We start from the raw sequence: 22,298 nt of genomic DNA on the forward strand, positions 1-22,298 counted from the left end.
CTTTGCAGGAGAAAGAAAGAGAAATTTTGTGGTCTTTGTTCAGCAGGAGATCCTGGATGACCTTAACAGTCATGTCTGGCCTTTAAATCTGAGACAGTCCTGAAGAGATGATTTTCTTGTTTCAAATATACATTGAGTGGGTGAGAAAGTAGTATTTCCAACTGAAGTTTTTATGACACCTGGGCTTACTTTAGAGGTGAAAATTTATTGTCTGGTCCTGCACTAGTAGAATATTTGGAAGGCCTTGAGAGCACTGTAACAACAAACAGCGCATTCAGAATTCCCCTGATGGGCTGATTTTCCTAATAGCACACATTTGGGGAAAATAACCTCTGATGTACCAGCAAGATTCCAGATGACAGCATTAGTGCACCTGCAGGTTTTAATTGGTGCAAAAAAGGGGAAAATGTGAGGTACCAATTACTCTCTTGAAGCCCGAGAATCAAGGATGTTTTTGGCAAGGAGGCTCGTAATTCCACCATCAAATTGAGCACAGCATGGAATAAACAGGGCCTGCATTATTTATCATGCATTAGACAATTTTTGACTTGTAAAACTCTGAATGAGAGAGGTGAATCTTTAACACTGGACCTACTGCAAAGTTAATTATAAGTAGTATGTCTGTGTTGCAGATTTAAGGGTGTACAAGCACTAGTGAAATATTGTAATTAAATACAAGCTCCCAATCCAGGGAGTAATCTAAATATGGCAATAATTGGGTAGCTAAAAAACATGCATTGATGAGAAGATGATTATTACATGCCGGAGAATTTTACTGGTAATTCTAATCTTCTAAAATGAGCTGCACAAAATTCAACTAATCTTTAACTTAAATTCCCCAGCAAGAGAAGAGCAGTCAGTTGGTGGGTTGGAACTAAATGCAAATGACATTTCTTGCTTTATTCTAATAAATAGCATTTTTAAAAAGCTGTGAATGACATTGCAGAGCCTCCTAAGAACTTAATAAGATATTCAGAGTGTGTGGCCACCCTGTCGAGGGAAAAAGATTCACAGTGGTAAGCCCTTTTTGTTAACATTTGTCTTAACTGCAATGAATGCCAAGATTTTCCATCTGTGGGAATGAGGTGAGACTTCACAATGAGAACTCCAGTTCCTCATATAGAAGTTTAGATAGCACTTCAAAATGGAGGGAACCAGGACTTCCAGCATTTGTATTTTTGGATGAACAGACATGAGCTTTGTACATCGCACCGATCACTGTTTCCTTCTTGCTTGCTGTGGTGGGCAACAGCTGGGCTGAAGGGCAGCATACCCCTAGTAGATGTGAGCAGTTCAGCAGCCTGTGCTTGGCTTTGGTAAATGTTACTAAGTCTTTTTACCACATCTTAGGGCTACATTTCAGCCTTATGAGTGTAGCACCTGGCTTTTACTGTATGATGTAAACAGGAGCCCATTAGTGAAAGGAAAGTTTAGGAAAACAAAAAGTATCCCACATTTAATGCAAGGGCTGTCGTACTGTGTTTGTGCATGGTTTACCATACACTCATTATCCTCCTTCCTGTAGCCTGCTGTACTGTATGCGTTCCTCTGTGCTCTCTGGTTGTGAGGGCCTCGCTGAGCCAGTGTGGATAAAATCACGCCGGATGTTTCTTTTTAGCAGTAGTTATCTGAAGTTAAGCTGGGGGGAGGCAAATGAGGCATCTGTCTCTTCATCCCTTCTGACATTTGTATGAAAGAACCATGTACCAAATGCTCTTGTGGGTTGAGTGATTCCCTCAAATGATGCATTCAGCTTGCTAGCAAGATGGGAGGATCACTGCTTTCAGGTTGTAGAAACAAAAAGGTTCTGGGCTGGCTGGAGGAGCCACGGCCAGGCTTCTGCCTTCAGCCCCTGCTGAGTCAGTAGCCTTTGCAGCTCTGGAAAAATTTAAGCATAGCACCTGCATCTTCGAAACGCAAGATGGAACCGCACAGGAAAGGTACTTGTGTGTTGGTGGTGGCCATCCTTCCTGCATCGCAGCTGTGGTAAGAGGTCAGACATGGAACGTCAACAAACTGATCAGCCTGAGCAACTACAGGGCCAGGTTTTAACAACAGCATTATGCATTGTGAAACCTATCATCAGTGCTGCAGCTGACTTGAAAGCAGTCTAAGTTGCCTTTGCTTTTCATTCAGAGCCCAAAAGTGCACAGGTGAGGTTCCTGAGGTGTCACAGGTATCTCCATCTTACAATTCTGAAGTGCCTCGTGTGAGGTTAAGTACCAAGCTGCTTAGGTTTTTCAGGAATAATAGGATGGCTTAAAGGCTTTGTGTATTTGTATGGTGCTGAGAATGGCATTCCTATGGGCTCAGGTGCCTTTTGGTGCTATGCAGAGCTGTTCTGACTGTTGAAACTAGGTCTTGTATAAGGGTTAGGCACCTCTTTGTTAGCTTTGTGTGTATCAGAGCCTCAAATGCATCTTCTGTCAGGTACAGAGTAATCAGGTCTATCTGCCTCATGCAGACATGGTGCAAGGCCTAAGATGTGCTTAATCAGTACAACGTCATACCTAGTTCCAGATTTTATTTCATCATGTTTGATTATTCTGTAGGATTGGCCCATATTTAAAAACACTGTGTATTGCAGTAGTCTTATTAATAACAGCAGACCATCTCCAAAATGGTGGACAAATGTGACATGAGAGAGTTTGTGCTGTCATCTTCAATTTATTTTTTTCGTCTTTGTTACTGTTAATGGTCACTCCTGGTTTTTTTCAACCCACTATGTTACAGTAACAACTTTAAGGCCAAGTAAAAACTGTGTAGGACATGGCTAGAAAAGGAACTAATTTTTGAATCTCACCGTGACCCCTGCTTGTACGCTGTGCCTCAACAAAGGGGTTGAGGGATGCCTTTTCTGGCACAGCCACCCTGTGCAGCAGGAAGTTGAGCTTCATGACATGCAGCTGTCCCCGTGGAGCTATGCTCCAGGGGCCAGTGCCTTGAAGGGAGTCAGGAACTATGAGGCAAGTGCAGTATCTTATGGTGCAGTACCAGAGGCCATGGAGATTAACGTTAGTCTCTTACATAAGATGTGGTGCTGGGGGAAGGTGATGTTGCTGGGCCTCGGTCCATGCTAAGCAGATACAGCAACTTGCTGCTGGGAGGATTTGCGCAGCTGTTTCCCAGTCTGGTTTAGTATGCTTAAGCTGCATACACAGATTAATTTAGGTTGATTAGGACTACTGGAATTACTTACTTTTCATGGAAATTAATTCAAACTTAAGATAAAGATGTGAAAATTGGAGACCCCAGTGAGGCTAACTGAATGTGGGGAAGTTTTCAGTGCTTTCCACAGCCATGTGTTTGCTCTGTCTCCACACAAGGCTAGGTTTAGGAAGACAAAGCAGTGATGGTTTATCATAGTAGGCTGCCATGCTAAAGCCCCCAGAGCAGAAACGGGGCTGGTGGCTGTTAGTAAGAGCCCTCTACCTACCTGTATAACCTCCATCCTTCATTTGTAATGCAGCACTTCATGAGCAGGGTGGTGAGAGCTGAGGTACGATCTGCCAGAAATGGTCAGAAGCGAGCAGGTGAATTCAGTTTCCTCTTCCACATCACATCTGGATGCTGGAGAAGACACTAGTAGGCCCTAAACTTACTGAAGACCACGTGTCTTGGGGCTGTACATGAATACTTTGCTTTTGCCAATGTAAACGTGAACAGAATTTTGCCTAGGTTGTGCTGAGCTTTATAAATAACCAATTCATCAAGATCTGAAGTGAAAGAACAACAATAGATTTCTCATTTTCATAAGGCAGAAAGCAATTCAAAATACAAAAGAAGACCCAAAGACTGCTGCCACACAAAATGTACTTGGATCATTTTATTTTCAGCAGGTGTTATTTAGTTTAACTACTTAAATCTTAAGTGTGGCACAGTAGGAAGCTCAGAATGCAACTGTGTATCGCCTAACAGTAATGAGACTTTAGCTACAGCAGGTCGTGTTAAATCTTTCTTGTTAATTGGGACAGGACAGCCTGGCTGCACATCATCGTGTTGAGCATTAGAAACAATCTATGGTAGTTACAGTAAAGATGAACAGCAGGACACTGATAGCTGCAATATTTTTAATTAAAAAAATAATAATAATGAGAATACGGCACGGGTGTGTTTAGATGCTGTTGTAGAGGAAGGATCTGTTGTAGCCTTTAGGCTTCCAAAGTAGTCATGCATTCCCGTAAATCAGTGTTTGTCAGACTTTGCAAAAGCGTGGCCTTCCTTTTTGCATCATGTGTCTTTATGCAACTATTAAATTGGCAGCAGCTCAGTTTCTCTGGGGGAGGGAAATCAGAATGGTCTGTAATTACTGGCTACAGGTGTTTATGGACACTGAGCTGTGTCCAGCAATTAAAGGCATTTAGCTGTTCCCTTCCTAATCCAAACACTTCCAGACAATAATTATAGCCTGCTTTGCACTTTCCTGTCTTTGAGGAGGATCCTGTCTTTGAGGAGGATTCCTCTGGGCCCTTTTGCTACTCCCAAGGGAGCTGTTGCCTGAAATTTGAGAAACACTGCTGTAAACCAACCAGGAGCACGAGATAATACCTAAGAGCAGCTGTTTATGCAAAGCTGCTTTCTTTGCAAATAAGGTGCACCATATGCTTTGAAGGCTTTCCATGCACTGGATACTTTCTTTTCTCACGCTTGACTTCTGTTAATCTGTGTAGCATGGCTTGTTTGCACAATATTTCAGTATGGCTGCATGCAGCATATCAATCTGTGATGCTATGTTGCTATTCAGAATTACCACCTGCAGAACATGTTAAAGAAAAATAAGAGAGATCTACTGTTGGGAAAAAAACCCAACAAAAATCAGATGTAGCTCTAAGTTACAGTACATGTTGTACTATCCTCTTATGTATTCACTGCTCCTGTTCAAAGCTGCCTTTTGCTATATGTTGTATATCAAATGCCAATTAGTTTGCATGCAATCAGCTGTTTAGTTATGGCAGGAAAGAGATGTCTTGTGTGCTTTTCACTGAGTTGTATTAATATTTCCCACTGTATTGATTCGTGATTCCAGCCATTCCAGGGGAAGGAACATTAAACAGGTTGTAGTCATTGTTCTAGGATTTACAAGAACCTGAGATGAAGTGGCACTGTGTGTTTTTTAGGACATCTTCTAATCCTACCCATGCCAAGGCCTTTAGCTGAAGAACATCTGCCCCATAGTGTTCTTGTGTAGAAGTTAGAAAAATAAACATTTGGAGGTTGCTTGTTACATCTGAAAGAACCTAAACCGCCGTGCAGCTCCCTGACTTGACTATGTCTTTATTTAATGCAAAGAAGCATGTGGCCCTTGCGCTAGGAATACTCCTTACTGCTCCTCAGACAGGCTTTGCTGGGAAGCAGTGTCTTCCAGGGCCATATCTTCTTGGCTGGCCCTCCTGCACTCCAGGTTTTGGCTCATGAATATGGCGTGGGCTGGACCTGCCTCTCGCTGTGGTCTGGGTTCTGTAGCATCAGTTGCTTCACAAGTTTCAGTGAGTTGCTGGAAAGAAAGAAAAAGTCAACTAGTTTAGGAAACTTCTGAGTAACACTTCTGCTAAATTTTGGAGTGAGAGGTGAAAAAATGAATATTGATTTAGGAATGTCATTCTCTGAAACTGCATAGGACTCTCAACCTGTGTTATTCACAAGGGACTTTGTGTAACACATACATTTGGAAAAAAAAGCAGACCAGGAGCTAGAGGTTTAGTACCACAGATGTACATGTAGAGAGAGCTGTAAAATAATTTAGAGTGGAAAGGACTTCTGGAGGTCATCCAGTCCAAACCACTGCTTCAAGCAGGGCGCACTTCTAAGAAGTTAAATTGGGTTGCTCTGGGGCTTGCTTTATACACCAAATTTCAAATCCAGCTTACAAAGAAACCTTTTCATCAAAACTGGAATGCAGTTATCAGTCTGGAAATGTTATGCATTCCCACTGTAAGGAGTCCATTAGTAGAAAAACTTTCCAGGACTCTGCTGTGTTAACCTTTAAATGAAACACTTCCTCTTTACCGCTTTCAATCAAATAGACACCTGGACTCTGAGCAGTTACTTTGGCCAGGACTCACTTCATCTAAATTTAATCATGTAGTGTATCATCTGAGCTGTCAATGGTTGGCAGAGAGATACGAGTGTCCCAGGGGAAAATTTCTTCCTGAGAGCTGTAAGGCTGAAGTGGCTTGTCCTCTCGCATGAATACAGAGGCCACAGCAACAATCTACTGAGACTTCAGGCCCAAATTTTAGATGGCTTAAAGTTAGACAAGGTGAATCCTACCGTGAGTACTCAGTATTGCAGACTGGCTCTGTTCTTGCAAATTAGGCTATAAACTCTTGAGAGTTGGAATTATGCCTTGTCATTTGATACGTTCAGCTGTACATGTAGAAATATTATTAATGCTCATTAGAGTAATAAAGCAGGATTGAACCCAGATGAGTAACGCTCAGTCAACTTCTATTGAAGTTCATGGCAAAACTCCAGGGAACTGAACTATAGCAATCATAGTATTTTGGGGTTGAGAGCAAAATACACACAGGCTAAGGAGCCTTTTTCACTTGAGGTTTAGAGAATTCTTTAAAAAGTAGGGAAGTTATACACAGTTCAGAATGATAGTAGCAGAAAAATGATTTGGACTTTCCATATCCACAGTCTCTCCCTGTTGCCAATTTGGTTTCCATTTTGATAGGCCAAATGCAAAAGTCTGTCTTAATTATGTTGTCACTCAACCTGTAGTTGCCCTTTTATCTCTAGTCCATCTTCTCACATTACTGCTCTGTAGGGCTGAGGTGAAAGTTTCAAAACTCAGGATAGCAATTCATAGCAACCAAAGTTAAATAAATGTACTTAAGTAGACAATAAAACAATAACACTACTGTGTGCACTGAATTTTCTAGGGAAGATGGGAATAGAAATGGGAGCCTACTGGGAAGAGGGCTGGAAGTTCTTTGTGTGGACTGTTTTGCTGTTAGCAAATGCTGAATCACAGGGCATGCAGGTTTCCTTTGGGAAATATTTCCTACAGATTTCTTTGACTAACCCTTTCAGCAACAAGGTTTTCAGGTCCTGGATTGAATTTCTGGTGAGAGAGAGGAACAGAACAAGTGCCCTGTTGAGTGGGAATGGTTCCTATTTGAACAAATAATTAAGTCCTGCGTAAGCAAGGAAGGAGCTATTTAGTCTGCTTATGATGGCACTCATCGCCTGGGCTGCAGAAAATGGAGATGTAAGTCCCTGGTCTTGAGTGAAAAGCAGAGGGACTTTGCCCCATTTTGCAATTTCAGGTGCATACTTGACAGCTAACCTGCCAATTACTTACAAATACATCACTCTCATATACACACTAATATTAAACAGTCTCATTTTCACTGTGATTCAGCAAACTCCAAAACAAATACCAAAATCCTGATGTTGTTTCTGGAGATTGTTTTCTGGCCAGTGAGAAGGAAGAAACCAAACAGTGGTGAGGACAGTTCAAGAACCTGATAGGACAACAGTATAGAAGCTCATGCTTCGTTCTGCTATTTTGGCTTCAGCCTTACCCGAGTTGCCTGACTTGCTGCTCTAGCAGATGGACCCATGGCAATATTCATACTGCTGGATGACTGGGTGTCACTGGTGTTACCTCCGTCTGCAGCCGAGAGCCCAGAAATCACCAAAGCACTTGAAAAGCTTCTCTTGCCAAACAGCAGGCTGAGAGTTGAGCTGGTGGAAGAGGCCAGACTGGACCTGAGCATTGCTGCAGCTCTGTCCTGCACAGTCAGCTGGCCTGCAACAGGAACAGCCGGGGACTGGGAAAACACAGATGTTGCCGAGTTGTGGAGTGACAGCTGACTACTAGAAAGCCTTCGGGCAATTTCGTGGGCAGATGTAGATGTCTGGATGAAAGGCTGGCGGTTTTCTACAATAGGTCCAGAGTGACTGGAGGCAGGACGCCTTTGGTTTAAAGCAGTGTGTGCCTGGATGGACTGACTCCTGGGTTTTCTCCTGCCTTTAAAAGAAAGATTAATATATTTAAGTAAGTGGCATCCTGATGAACTCCATGCTAACAGTGTCCCACTTGTACATATTACTATTGGCATATCACTACTCATTTTGTCAGCCTAAGAATCCCAAGAATAACAGAAATAACAAATGGCTAAACCCATAAACCTTTCTCTGTTTTCCACTACAGGGGTCTGGCTTTTGGTCAGGATAGCTCTAGTGGTTCTGCACTCAGTCGAAAGAGAGGAAGATGAGAAGACAGCCCAAGGAGAGTGCTCTAATCACAGGCTCACACCTATTCTGCCATCTACATTTAACCTGCCCAGTGAATGACTGAGCATTGTGTTGCTATAAATCCACTCCCCTTTGACAACCACACTAAAGTAGGGGATGTTGACTGTCTGCCTTATATGTCTTGGTATAATTAAATGCAACAATAAAACCAAAAAACTGTGAGTTAAAACAATGGCACATTAAGAATTGTTCCCGCATACGGAGAAAGAGAAATTGAGAATTCAACCAAGTGGAAGGCTTCAGCATTCAGATAGTTTTTAAGACTAACATTAAACTATATCTGAGTTCCAAGAGTGATATATACAGTATATCACAGACTGAAAAGATGTAAACACCTCAAGTTAGGGTAGTCTGTTGGAGGTCTGAATGAGACCCATATAAGGCTCTTGCTTCATTCTGTGAAGTGTCTCAACGCAGCCAGATACAGAGTTGGGCACAGAGGGTATTAGATAAGCTCTTCTCATGTGCCTGAACAACTTCTATCTTCCTGTACATATACACCCCCATTTTTTAACACTGATATCAACACCTTACATCATTCAAACAAATAATTTCTGTATTTCTTATGCTTGCATAGTTAAATAGGCATAGAATGAAAAATAAACCAACTTATTGGTCAGTCAACACACCAGAAACCTGCTTGTACCCAGGCACGCTGCAGATGGCACGCAGCAGGTTGGCACACACCGCAGGCCCTGAGTGAGTTTCCTGTTTCTGAGGACAGGCTCTAACCCAGGCTGACACAGCACATACCCAGCCATGCAAGTGCCTGCTTGGCTTTCCTGCTTTCCAGGAAACTCCAAATATTAACACAAGCTGGCATTTTGGTTTCCTTGCTATAGCTGTGGGGTAGAGAGTTGATGCCAGAAAATCTGTTGAGAGCCATCAACACAGAAACAAGTTTTTTTGGCAGGCATTTCTAGGTTGGTAATTTTTTTTTTGCTTTGGTTTTTTCCCAATACCCAAACTGTGGAGGGGAGGGAAGCACTGAAACTACTCCAGATAGTGAAATTTTGCAGGCATAAAGGAATATAAATCTCACACATGTCTTCTAGAAACATGACTGAATTCATGAGGGTTCCAATAATGCAGAATTTCATATCCAAACTATTCACATTATATAGCTGAAACATGCTGTTTCACATCCACAGACCCACATTCCAGAGGCTGGTATCATTAGCCCTGTTTTTCAGACGCTGATGCAAACGGAATTTAGGTTATTTGGCAGAAAGTCAGGTGGTAGAGCTAGGCTACAGCCTAACTGGAGCTCTTTAGCAGGACTAAAACTTAGTTGGTCTGGCAAGCACTGGACACTTTCGCACCCCTCTTACACTGTATCTTTAGATCTTTTATACTCCAAACAATAAAATTTTCCTAAGATGGCATGCAAAGCAGCATTATTTGTAATAAAAGCACCAAGATCTCTGCTTGAGAGCAGTAGGACAGATACACATGGCTCCTGTGTGCCACGTTGCTGGTGTCCTCCGCACTTCAGACATGATGAACAGGCAGGGCATGCACTGTGCTGGGGTCAGGCCTGGCTGCTGCACGGGCAGCCGAGTGCATGTTTGGCCTCCACAGGGATTCAGGTTCTTCAGACGGGGGTTTTGTTGAAGTGCTTTGGTTTCTACATCTGATGGTTATTTGAATACGTTACTCTTTTTAAATAAAAAGAACAGTCTGGAATTAAGAACAGAGGGGCTGCGGTGTGTTCGTTTGTGCAGGGGCTAACGTGGCCAAACATCTGTTTGTGATTTAAACTGCCAAGCTGACCCCTGTCCAAAAGTATTCTATATTCATCCCAAATGCAGTGGTTAGAGCATTGGACAGGAGACCACCCGCATCTACGCATAAATAACTCTTGTCCCTGAAAACACTTAGGAAACAAAGGCTGTTCTATAAACTGCATCATGAAATTAGGACACTTTGGGGAAGAACCCCACATGTTTCCACCAATGCTCCTGATTTTGGTCGCACTTTTATATAGGACTTTCATTGCGTTTTGCAGACTCAGTGGCACCAGGCTGCAAAATGAAATATGAAATATGAAAACATTAAATGCACTCGATTCATAGATTATGAGTCTAGAAGAGATTGTTGTGATCATCTAGTCTGCTGTGTTATATAGTATGGGCCATAGAACTGCCTGGTATTAATGTCTGTATGGTATTATTAATTGCTGCAGTGATTTTTAAGAAATGCATCCAGTATCTCCACTCATGGAGAACCCTCTTTAACCCTTAGTCATTTGTTTCACTATTTATTTACTCTCACTGTTAAAAATGTGTTCCTGATTTCAAATCTGAATTTGTTTAGCTTTGTTACATCCAAGTCTGCTTGAATCAGCAGTCTTTGGGCATCTTTTGTTGCCCAGGTGAGTACTTACAGACTATGATCAAAGCATCTCTTACAATATAAATTGTTTGAAAGCTCTTAATCTTTCACTACAGGATGTATTTCCCAGATCTTTGATCATTTTTTGGCTCTTCTTTGAACTCCTTCCAAATTAAAAATGTCCTACTTCAATTAGGGCACTAGGACTGTGCCTAGTAGGCCAACAGCATCCTGAACCAAAGTCAGAGAGACAGACATGCATTATCCAGGTCACCCTGTCATTCTGTTTTTTAAACAATGGGCATAGCGTAAGTTCTTTCCCCATCTTCTGGTACTGCCTTAGTGTCCTGATACTTACTGAAGATCAAAAAGAGCTTGCTATTTAACCAGCTCTCTTAAAAACCTTCTTGAATGAGAGTAATTTGGATTTGCCCAGTTAAGCATATAGCTTTGATAGCCGCTCCTTCATGTTCGTTGTAGCTGTTAGGATGGAAGGAACTACTTCATGATCAGATCATAGAAACATCATCTGCATTTTTCCCAATACAAACCAGACATTTCTCATTTCTACACCTTGGCAACTCTGCCATTCTGTATAGTGATGGACCGAGACCACTGGTTAGGATTTTTTTCTTCTAATAGTCTCTAAAAATAAAACCCCACAAACCCAGTTTCATCTTTTTGTCCCTAATGGTGCTAGCCAGAAACTTCTCAACTTCTTGTTTCATTCCCTTTCTCTTATCAGCAGTCTCTAAGGACTGAAAACTGATTTGCATTTGCTATTTTCCACTTCCCTGCATTTGTTGTGCATTTCTTCATTTTACCTCAAAGCCAGGTTGCTGTACTTAACTGTGACTTTCTCTCTTGATTGTGGTTTTCTGGGTGCCCAATACACACTTTTAAACAACTCATAATTAACTTTCATTATTGTATGGCATGCTCAACATCATTATTTTACAATTAAGTTTGCCATTCTGATTACTGCTGTGGCAAGTTATAAGTATGCACATGAGGATTCCTCTAATGCTAAACTCAATTAAAAGCAGCAGTTATTTTATTCTGCAACATGATTTATGTTCAGGGCAAGATTTTCTCCAGTCCTGTCTATTATCTTTAATGATAGGTCAAAATGCTCTAACAGGAAACTAGCAAGTGTCATACCCCTCTAGTTCTCTCCTTTAATTTGTATAGTAATACCACAACTTGTTGAAAGGTTGAGTTAATTGGCTTTAAAAGTCCTGATCCCACAGCAATAGGTCTGACAGTGACCCACTGCCAAACTTAATGTGTATTTCCAGTGTGAAGGCCAGTAGTTCTACCTTGTGAATATGTCTGCAGTACTTTTGACTCCATAATCTAATGTGAGAAGGGCTCAGCTGTTAGTCGACAGAACAATTGGCAACATTTAATTTTCTCTTGGTAACTGCTGTAGAAACCTAAGACGTTATTTCCTATTTGTTTGTCCTCCACATGTGCTGACGAACAGTCAAACTAATTCCTCAAATAAATGGTCACGGTCCTTCCAAGATAATTAAGACGTTTTCATACTTTCACTTCTACTTCCCAGCCAACAGTAAGCCCAGGTTCACTGTGGTATGGGCTCCCTGCACTGCACAGGTAGACTCTCTCACACCTGCATTTCTCATTCTCCATTGTTAGCAGAATCTCCTAGTCCAAAAGTTACATGTAAAGGAGTTTAACAGCAGCACCTTTGGCGAATCACGTTTGTCTTATTCCCCCCTTCCCAGTAAATACCTGGAACAGTATCAGGAAGCCATCTCTTACATGTGCGTGGTCATCAGAAAAGACGAAGCTCCCTCTTTCTAAAATTAGTTTTCCTCTGGATATGAGCATGCTCCAGAAGCATGTGCCTATGTGGCATGGCCCCTCAGGAGGAGACTACAGAAAAAGCCAAATAAATTGTGCAGATACCTGCACGCTGGTGGACCTCTTGAGATGAAGCTTGCAACTGTGGGGTTCCATCTCTGGTGGGCTGTGAGCTACTGCTCTGGCTTGAATTGCCTGTGGGATTGCTGCTAGACGAAGAACCCCTTACACCATCTACCTCTTCAGCATTTCCTCTCTCGTGGTGAGCTGCATGGCAGTCCTTCCGCATTCTGTTGGCAGGAACACACGCGTGGTCAGCCATTTATTATGCATGAAAATTTCTGCCACCAATGTTAAGTGCCCTTACAATGTGTAACTGTACTCTCGCATACTGCTCATACTCTTTTGACATTTTATGAGATGACAAAGATGATATGGTAAGCTTCCTGGGAACAAAACTGTATACAACATACACCAAATCTTTCCTTGTCTGTGTTACATGGCTTGGGAGCCCAGTGAGACCATAGGACTCTCTGTCTGATGGTACAGTGGGATCTAAAGACCAAGTTTTGCATTGGTAGCCAAGTAGCAAAGAAGAGGAATGGACTGGAGGGAGCTCAGTGGGAATGAGCTGTGTGGTGGGAAACTAGTTTATTAAGCCAGTAGATTTAATCTTGGCATTTAAGCATAGGTCTTAGCATGCAAGCTGGCTCCTATAGTCTCTCCATGGTCCCCTGTCTCTCCTCAGCCACTGTTGCGATAGGGCAGGTAGAGGGAATGAGACAAGAATGAGTTATTGCTGTATGAACAATGTGTGCAGGAATGAGAGATGGAATGTGTCAGACACTGATCATGCTTACCTATAGGAAGTCAGGTAGTTTTGGTTGGTAGTAAGTAAATTTTTAGATGTGTTTTGGTCAAGAATAGACTTGGGGATGATGATCTATACTGCCAAAGTTTTGGAGCATAACCCACCAACACATTTACTCATGTTCTGACACGTCACTGAGTTACAGAAAAGATACCCTTATTTACAAGGCATAAACAGTAAAATTTCCTGGAATAAGGGAAATGTCTGTAGTGCTAAGAGACTTGATAATGAATCTTCTTGAACATGCAGAAATCTTTGCTTAAGAGCCATGAATATGTTTATAAATTTGCTTTCTGCTGTATCTGAAGGGTTATTTTGTTATATTCTGAGTTATTTGCCATGAATTTTTTAATCATACTATGGAATTACTCTCTTTTAACAGAAAATACAGTGGAACCAAGACTGCAGGTTCTCTATCTGCATAGCCAAAATTTAACACCTACCTTAACCATTTGGATCTGAACCACTTTTTAATGTTGTCCAAACTGACAGGTCCCCCCCAAATGTTCCTCAGTTGGCTGTGTGTCCCGAGGTACGAGGTGGTTAAAGGGGAAACATACATTGGGTATCCCAGTGGCTGATCACATGAAGAGTTAATTAAGTTCCTCAAGACCTGTTTATTGTTCTGGATGCTTCCTCTCTCCGGGTTACGATTGCGTAAGAATATCAGTTCCTGCTGCTGCCCAGCCCAAAGCCCTCTGACGCACTCCTTGTTGACCTACAGGTGGGTTAAAAACATGTGGATCACGTGGAAGTGTTTGGTGCTTAAGATGCAGAATGACACAATTTAGGTAGAAGGGCGATAGCTGTGTGTGCAAACCCTCATGTCTTTGCACCAACAGGTCCTGTGAACTTTTGTAGCTACTCCCTGGTAAAGCCTGGAATGATATTTCAGATACAAACATGGGTGCAAAATGGAAGTCAACTGAAGAGAGCTTTTTTAGCCTCCAATCCCTATTCCAGTAACTATGATCGACCTCTCCTTTTGGCCAGATTACTCAAAACTATTATTAGTTACCACAGCCCTAAATTACTGCAATATTAGCAAGAGATTATATGTACCTTGATAACCTTGAAGCTCAAGTAGCTTTTGTGGAGCATGATAACTTTATACTCATCTGCTCCTTCATCCACCACGTGTCTCAGGGTTAGCAGCTCCTCTCTGTTGGAAAGTACAGCGCTGCGCCAGGCTGGGTCCCCTTCGTGACAAATCACCACCTTTTCTTCAAAAGATTGGATTGCTTCATACAAAACTGCTGGGTCCTCGTACTCATCTGGGCAGGTGAACTGGTCCTGGTAGCATGGGAAAAAAGTGTTAAAGAAATCAGGTATATTTGTGAAAACACAATAAACAAAATCTAGTGTTTCAAACAGTTAACAGCTGACCCCACAAGTGACTTGCCATTTGATACAGCATGTCTTTGGGGAGGGAGAACAATTAATTTAACAGTAATATAAGAAAGGTGTGATTTTTGTTTTACTGTAGCTTGTTCTGATCTCATGTCTCCACTGGACAAAGACACTTGGAGGATGCCAACTTATCAACTTTCTTTTTATAGAGTGGGAAAACCATGGGAGGCAGAGCTTTTGGGTAAGCTGGGGAGGGGATCAGAATCACCTGGGGCATTCCACAGTTCTTGTGGAAATCCTTATTTTTATTCACAAAAATCCACTAGCAAAAGCACAGACTGGGGATCCATCAGCAGATATCACAATATTGTGTTACTATTTTAGCTGTCACGCAGCAACACAGCCAGCGATAACATTCATAAAATTATTGTGTCAAACTCTCAGATATTAATTCCCAGCAGTTCTGCTTCAGTTACATTCAGAGCAATTATAAATATCATGCATGATAAAAGCATATGATACTAAATCATCATGTGCCAGAGCAAGAAAAATGTCAACTCCAAGCTATAAAGGGGTTGCCTTGAAAAAATCGGAGCAACTTCAATGGAAATGTGCCAGATTTTTACAACTGAAAACAGAACGGAGTCAGAAACAACCTGACATAAACAGCTGTGACACTGACCCTTCAAACCACTCTCCTCTCAGCTGTCTCTTAACATATGGGAGTGTTACATGTGTATCGCCATTCACAAAAGGATTGATGAATTAGCAGTGGAATCAGTCTAATTCATGTAGGTTTCTTCAATCTAAAACTATCTTTATAGTGTCCATACAAGTAAGACATGACATGACTGCCAGTTTTGTTTTGATGAAAAATGCAGGGTCAAGCTCTGCAATATGAATGATTTCAAATGGGCAGCAGGGGGTAGAGAAAAGAAGATAAGGGAATGCGAAATAAATAAAAGCCAAACTTTTCCATTTTGGTTAAGGAAGTTTCTCAGAATAAGGCAAAAAGCACTCCATTTCCCTCTCATTTTTTGTTTAGCTCCTTTGGACAGTTTCTAAGGTTTCCTGTGTTTCCCTAAGAAAACAGACACAATAGTAAACTTAAAACTAAAAATTAAAAAAAAGCCCCTACCTGGTGTAGCTTCAGAGACATTCGGATTGCTGGGGCAACAACCTTATGCAATAGGTCCATGTCTGCAAAGACCCACTCATCTTTTGCTGCTATCCGAAAGTCTCCTTTGAACAGTGCATGGAGCCCATAAAGAAAGGAGTCCAAGCTGTAAGAGAGAGGCAGCAGTCACTCACAAAAGTCATTCCCATCTCACCAGGCCAGACCCCTGCCAGCCACTGGCCACGTGCTGAGCGGTGGGTATAAAGCTGGGGTCGAAGTGCATACTTCTAATGGAAAAACATTCCTCGGGATAGGTGGTTTTCTTTCTGCTTGCAGTGTAAGCAATTGGCCATGGAATGAGTGTGGCACCTGGAAGGAAGGATGTCCTAAGGATGGGTAGCTGGGTCACAGGGTGCTGCAAGGCGCTGCACTACTCTGCAGCAGTGCCAGAGAGACCAAGTCAAAGAGTGCCAGCAGAAGCTTCTCGCTCATGTGGAGGCTTATTGATCAGCCCTGTGAGCAGTTCTGCTCGTGAGGTAAAATTCAAAAAAAAGCTGTAAAAAGTATTTTCAGCAAATCTGAGACTTCTGTCATGAAACTCAAACCCAGATGTGAACATTAAACCAGATGTACAGAGAAGAATACTTAGTTTCAGGACCTGTGCAGCAAACCAAGTGAGAGCATGAATCAAATGACAGGCTTTTCATACCGAAACAATGAGCCCTAAAGCAAACATGCACTGGGTTTCTTTTTTCTGATATAAGAAACTAGATGTAACCAGTTCTGCCTGACCTTGGATACCAGTTTGCCTGGACCTGAAATTTAAACGAGGTAAAACGTACAAAATCAAGTAGCTGTTAGAAGATGGTCGCAAAAGGGCTTTGTGAAGGGAAACGACCAGCCTTCAGCTCCAATCTGCACCCCGAACCACGAGCTTCCCACGACACCACAGTTACTTGTATAATGCCTATAGCAGGACTGCTGTTCTAATGCTGCCCTGAAGCAGCGAGGTCAAAACTGAAGAAAGCAGAATGATCTGTTAAAAACAAGCATCTCCTGCAAACCCACAGGACATGGTTTCACCTACCTGCCAAGATTTTGCTCACTCTTACAACAGCTGATTTTTTAGATTGTAAAGGCTCTGAGGAGAAGCTGCATTAAGATGTTGGCAGTTTTCATTACTGCCCAGACTCTCTCTAGAGAATGCATAATCTTTCCACATAATTGAGCTCTCTTAATTATTTTAGGAAAAGAAAAAAAATCATTTAGATGTTTTCTCTGAGAGGGAGAACTGCTTGGCCTATCTGCAGCAAAAACATTCTAATTTTGCCCTTGGTGGGTAGCATGTTTTAGAAATTAAAATGGAAAGAGAGATAAGCTGTTACCAGAAGAGCAGCTGGATACCGGTTCTCTCTGTGAAAGCACCATGTAATAAAAATCAACTAATCAGTGGGAGCAAGGCCAGTCAGGAAGGCAGGGCTGCTGTCGCTGCTGGGAACATGAGGAGTACAGGGAAGCTCTTGTGAATTCTTAACTGCTTTGCATTTATTAGTACTGTGTTACGTATTAAAACATGCCTGTGTGTGACAGGCACTTACACATGGATCTTCAAAACATTCAAGCACTGATTTCAATGGGAGTTACGTGTCTTCAAGGAGCGGGTCCTGATCCCCACTGACTTTCAGTTAATCATCTCCACAATTTAGAAAATGGTAATATCCCCAAATCCTGCTGAATAGCTAGGAAAGCCCTAAAGGGCAGTTGGGAGGAGGAGAAATAGTGGGTGCAGCCAGTGTGAAATATGTGGTGAAATATGAGACTCTCATCTCCTTTGAAAAGGCTAGAAATCAGGAAGGGTCCTTTCACTTGCCCACCCACTAGACAAATCCAGCATACATAGCTGAATCCTTGCCTGGTAAAAAAACACTGTTGTATCTAAATATTCTTCTCAGGGTGACATTGAAAAATAGCCTACCATGAATTCTGCATCTAATGATGATCTGTAGTATAGTTTTTCCGCATGTAACACCCCCCATATTTGTTCTGAAAAGTTGGCTGGGGTGAAGGGAGGAGTAGGCAGGAAAGATAACTGGTTTTTATGCCATTAGAAGCTCTCAGAGACAAATCTGAACACCAGAGCAGACAGAGAGTTTGCATTCACATGCGTCTCACAGGCACCAGCACATGCTAAACAGGCTGCTGTGAACAGCAGTACCTACTGAAAGCAAGGCCAGGACTAGGACAGCTATGCAAACTGCAGCTGAGCATCAGCAGAGGGAGAGGAAGGAAGCACATACAGTTCTCACTGTGCTTAGTTAGGGAAGACTTATCCATTTTTTATCCCTCTGCATAATGAGCTCTCTAATGAGCATTTTTAAGAACAAATATGACTGCAACAAGGAGCAAAGCAGTGGTGGCAGTAGTTGTGAGAGGCTGAGAGTCAATTATTTTCCATATCATATTTTCCAGCAGAGAGGTCTGGAGGAGATTGCTGTATTCACAAAACTATGGACATCTTTTATTCTCCTGCCAATCGTAATGAGGCTTTTGAGTACATTCTGCCTATAATGTGACACTATCTCAAGCCATTACTTCTGTAACACGCAGCCCTTAATCCACATAAGATACAGCCATTGCTATTCTTCCCATTGTTATGCTCTCTGCTGAAGACTCTAATGAGATTATAAGGAAGCTGTAAAGCCAACAGCTTTGATCTCAGTCCTTACTCAAGGTTGTTGCTGCATTCTTGGCCCAGTTTTAACATACCTCAATTAGTAATCTGCTGTAGTTACAGGCTCGTTCAAAATATTTTAAAAACTAGTTAAGGTAAATTCACATGCCAGAGAAATGACGTTAATCAGAAAGAGACATAATTACTATTTCTGGCAACATTTCTAACCCTCTCAGCTAAGAACCTGAAAAGCTGCTGCCACAACTGTGAGCTATTTAGAACAAGACTAGTAGGTGTGTGGGAACTGTCTGCCCCTCAAACGTAGAGAAAGAAGGGGATTAAGTAGCACCACAAATACCAGAGGGAAGGCAACAGAGCCAAAACAAATACTCCCTCCTACTGTACCCCTTACATTGGTCCAACAGCTGAAACTAAAAGCATTTGCTGCAAGCCCGAAAACAGCATGGATGAAGACTAATCAGCTGGTGAATATACCTGTGTGTAGTTTGCACATCAAAACCCATCCTCTGTCTGCAGTTTATAGACCTTTCTCAGTATTAATTGTAGATTTATTTAAGGAATGAAGAAACATGCATGCCTGTGAGCTGGTAATGACCCAAATGTTGCAGCTCATCTGAATTAAGTATTTTCAGTGGTAGGCCTCCACCTCTTTCCCTCAGATGCTGGGCAGTCCAGTGTGGTGCCCAGGAGGGAAAGAACAAGCAGGGCCAGCTGCTTCCCTGGGCTTCAGCATGAAGAGTGGTTCTTCCAGGCAGAGGCGTTCCTTGGAGTAACCCTCTGTCCACTGTGAGTGATAACGCCCAAAGGGAGCTCAGGGGACATGAGCATCCAGGCTTTGTAGTGTCGGAAGTATCTGATGAGAGATGCTTAAGGGATTTTTATATTTTTCCAAACTTGAAATGTATACTAAACATTTATTTACTAGCAGGTCTAGTGGCTGAATAGGAATTTTAAGTATTTTTTACAAATGTGCACCTAAACATATCACTCATATTTGAATAAATGAATGGTAATGTCATATCATTCTTCAAATTGCATTTTGTGCAGGATGCCTCCTAATGATAGTTTAAAAGAGCAAGTGATTTGCATAGCAATGTTCTGCCTTCTTAATGAATGCATTTATTGTGTAATCTAGTGTTAATGTTGGGTTTCTACTGACATTTACATGAACGGGGACACTGAATAATTATTTACATACATTATATAAGAGCATTTAAAATCTTGGTTTACACAGTGACATTTACTGATTAATAGATTAGACAAAATCATGTGTAAATGAGTGCAAATTGGTAGTTTACATACACAATGTAAACTTGAATCTCAATTCTGTAGCGTAACATTACCTTTGCATTACTATTTCTGTGAAGCAGTTAGATGAGTGGAACTCCTCAAGATACAGCAAGGGTTAGATTTAGTCCAGAGAAAGTTCCCTACAACTTGCATAATTACCACCGAGAACAAAACATGGACTGCAGAGCACAGCTTCCTGGCTCGTTTGCTTATAATGAACATATCCAAAACACTTCATAGAAATAAGCATGAGAAGAGTACAATGCCTATCTGGCCATTACATCTCAAACTCATCACAAAACCTCTAGCAGTGTTGTACACAAGATGCTTCACAGCCAGAATTCATATTCCTAAGATGAAGTTCAAAGGTCACTTCTCAGTGCCTACGTGAGTAACCCAAGTAATGTAAATTTTGGTAGTCCAGCATTCGAGCGTGACAGAGCGTGTGTCAGGAGCCCTGATCTCTTACAAAGTAGGCCAGCTTCCAACAGCTGCACATGCAGTACATCCCCCCCATGCACACAGCTGGCTGTGGAACTGCCTGCTCTGGCACCATCTCTGCAGAAAACTAAAACACTCTTCAGCACAAGCAGGCTCCAAAAGGTCCCCAAAATCTCATAGCACCTTTTCAAGGAAAATGACTGTGAAGCATCACCTAAGAGGACCTTACATACTTCTCCCCATCTGACTGAATGCAGATCTGCAACAGCCCAAGAGCTGGGGGGGTGAGGACCAGCAATAATGCTCTATATCACCCTCTGTAAGAGCTGCTGTATCTCCATCAGAGAGAGGGGAGAGAGACCTGCCTTCAATGCCTAAAGCTGATCCTCAGGAACATCTCCTTCTGCCCTCAGCAGCATTGTACATGTCGGAAAAAGTTCTCTTCCCCCTGGCACACTGTATAATTGTACTCCAATCAGAACCTCACTGACTTACTGTTGCTTTGTGTTTAAATAAGTTGTGCAGATCTGTGAAGCGGTAAAAACAGTAAGTACAGTAAAAGCTGTCCCCTGTGCTGAAGTGAGTGTATTTGGGGGATTTTTGTTGATAAAGGTCTTTACGTCAGGGGTAGCGTACCCACCTTGCTCCTTAGTTATCTCACCAAGCTGAAGTAATATTTTGTAGCTGTGGCAATTTATAACTTGAACTGTGCTACTTGGATTCCCTTTTTTCCTCCAAATCTTTCTGACAGTTGAGATGTATTAAAGGTAATTTAACCAGGTGGGAAAGCGACACAGTTTTTCCACAGTGAAACTTTTCTAGGGAAAGCTTTTGTGAAGTAGCACCAGAAAAGATACTGACAGAAGCTTCCACTTAATCCCTTTTATGTCACCAAATACATTTTAAAAATACAATGATTCAATATTGCCCTGGAGCACTCGCTTAATAAAAAGAAAGCCAGGACTTTAATTAAAGATACAGGATTACATAGAATAGATCCAGAAAAACAGGGATAGAGCTGTGCACTGCATATGACTACCACTTTTTTTTTGCCTTTCTACAGACCTTTTCTCACCAAGAAAAGTATTTTATGTATGGAGTGTCCACTCATCAAAAGAGAGGAACTGATTTAGTTCATTGGTAATTTCCCAGATTTTAAAAAGACATGCTATAGCCAACTCTTGCAATTAGTATTAACATCTTTACAGAAGACTTTGCAAATAATTATCCCCAACATTCATACTTTCCATGTTAAGCTTTAAACGCCTCTGATAACATTATCTCTTTGCATTAGCTACTAACCATGTAAGCCAATACAAATAGGTGACATTGTTACTGTATCTGTACTAGTGCCAAAACACTGTAATGAAGATTTTAAGATCCGGTGGAAAGTACATGCAACATAATGACAATTTTAGGAAGCTTTTGTGATATTTTTAGATGTGTTTCTAATATCCCTATGACATATCTATTGCAGCTCCAGATCAAAAATTGTTTCAATCTTACCTCAAAAAAGAAAAGAAAAAAAAGTACATCAATTTGGATCATCTAAAAAATAGGGCAATTTTAGAAATACCAATGACTTACTAAATATCACACTAATTTGAGTGCAGAGAAATGAAAGGAGAGGAAACTCAACCTAGAAGAAAACTACTACTGGAAGGGAATGTGCAAACTAGTGGAAAAGAGATGGCAAAGCCACTTTAGAAAGCAGAAAGAAGCAGCACACCAAGAAATAAGCTGTGTGGGCCACAAACATCTTGCATGACTGACTGAAAGAGGAAGACATAAAACCAAATATTACAAACATCTAAACAGATAACAATGCTGAAATGAATAATTAAAAGGACTGTTTTATCTTGGAACACAGAATGCATTCAAAATCACACATACTGTCTTTGCTTGCTTGTTAGTAAGACAAATCCTCTCTAAGGAGCATGTTGATAGAGGGCTAGCTGCCTTTCCTCACAGTTTTGTGCCAATGCAGCAAGGTCACCTAGAAAATGTGTTTACTCAAATTCTCTACTGCTACTAAACTCCTGCGAACACAGGGAGTTCAAATACATCTAATAAAAATCTAAAATTAGGTAAGAAGTTCGATTTGGTTA

At 41.6% G+C, this 22,298-nt stretch overlaps 1 protein-coding gene across 2 annotated transcripts in view; it reads right to left on the reverse strand.

Annotated features, from left to right (window-relative positions):
• Positions 1-3,796: 3,796 nt before the first annotated feature.
• The window catches only part of PCNX2 (pecanex 2), a 153,133-nt gene continuing 134,631 nt past the window's right edge, over positions 3,797-22,298 (reverse strand). Inside the window, exons 29-34 of one of the 2 annotated variants that reach the window (XM_030499485.1) lie at positions 15,789-15,933; positions 14,363-14,593; positions 13,744-14,018; positions 12,535-12,719; positions 7,533-7,981; positions 3,797-5,494 (exon numbers count right to left, since the gene is read on the reverse strand). In XM_030499485.1, coding sequence (XP_030355345.1) covers positions 5,321-5,494; positions 7,533-7,981; positions 12,535-12,719; positions 13,744-14,018; positions 14,363-14,593; positions 15,789-15,933 — 1,459 coding nt within the window. In that variant the 3' untranslated portion in view covers positions 3,797-5,320. The remainder of the gene's footprint in view (positions 5,495-7,532; positions 7,982-12,534; positions 12,720-13,743; positions 14,019-14,362; positions 14,594-15,788; positions 15,934-22,298) is intronic. The other variant, XR_003993465.1, reaches the window with a different exon arrangement.

This window comes from Strigops habroptila, chromosome 10 (genome assembly GCF_004027225.2).
Source record: "Strigops habroptila isolate Jane chromosome 10, bStrHab1.2.pri, whole genome shotgun sequence".
In the NCBI taxonomy this organism is placed as follows: domain Eukaryota; kingdom Metazoa; phylum Chordata; class Aves; order Psittaciformes; family Psittacidae; genus Strigops; species Strigops habroptila.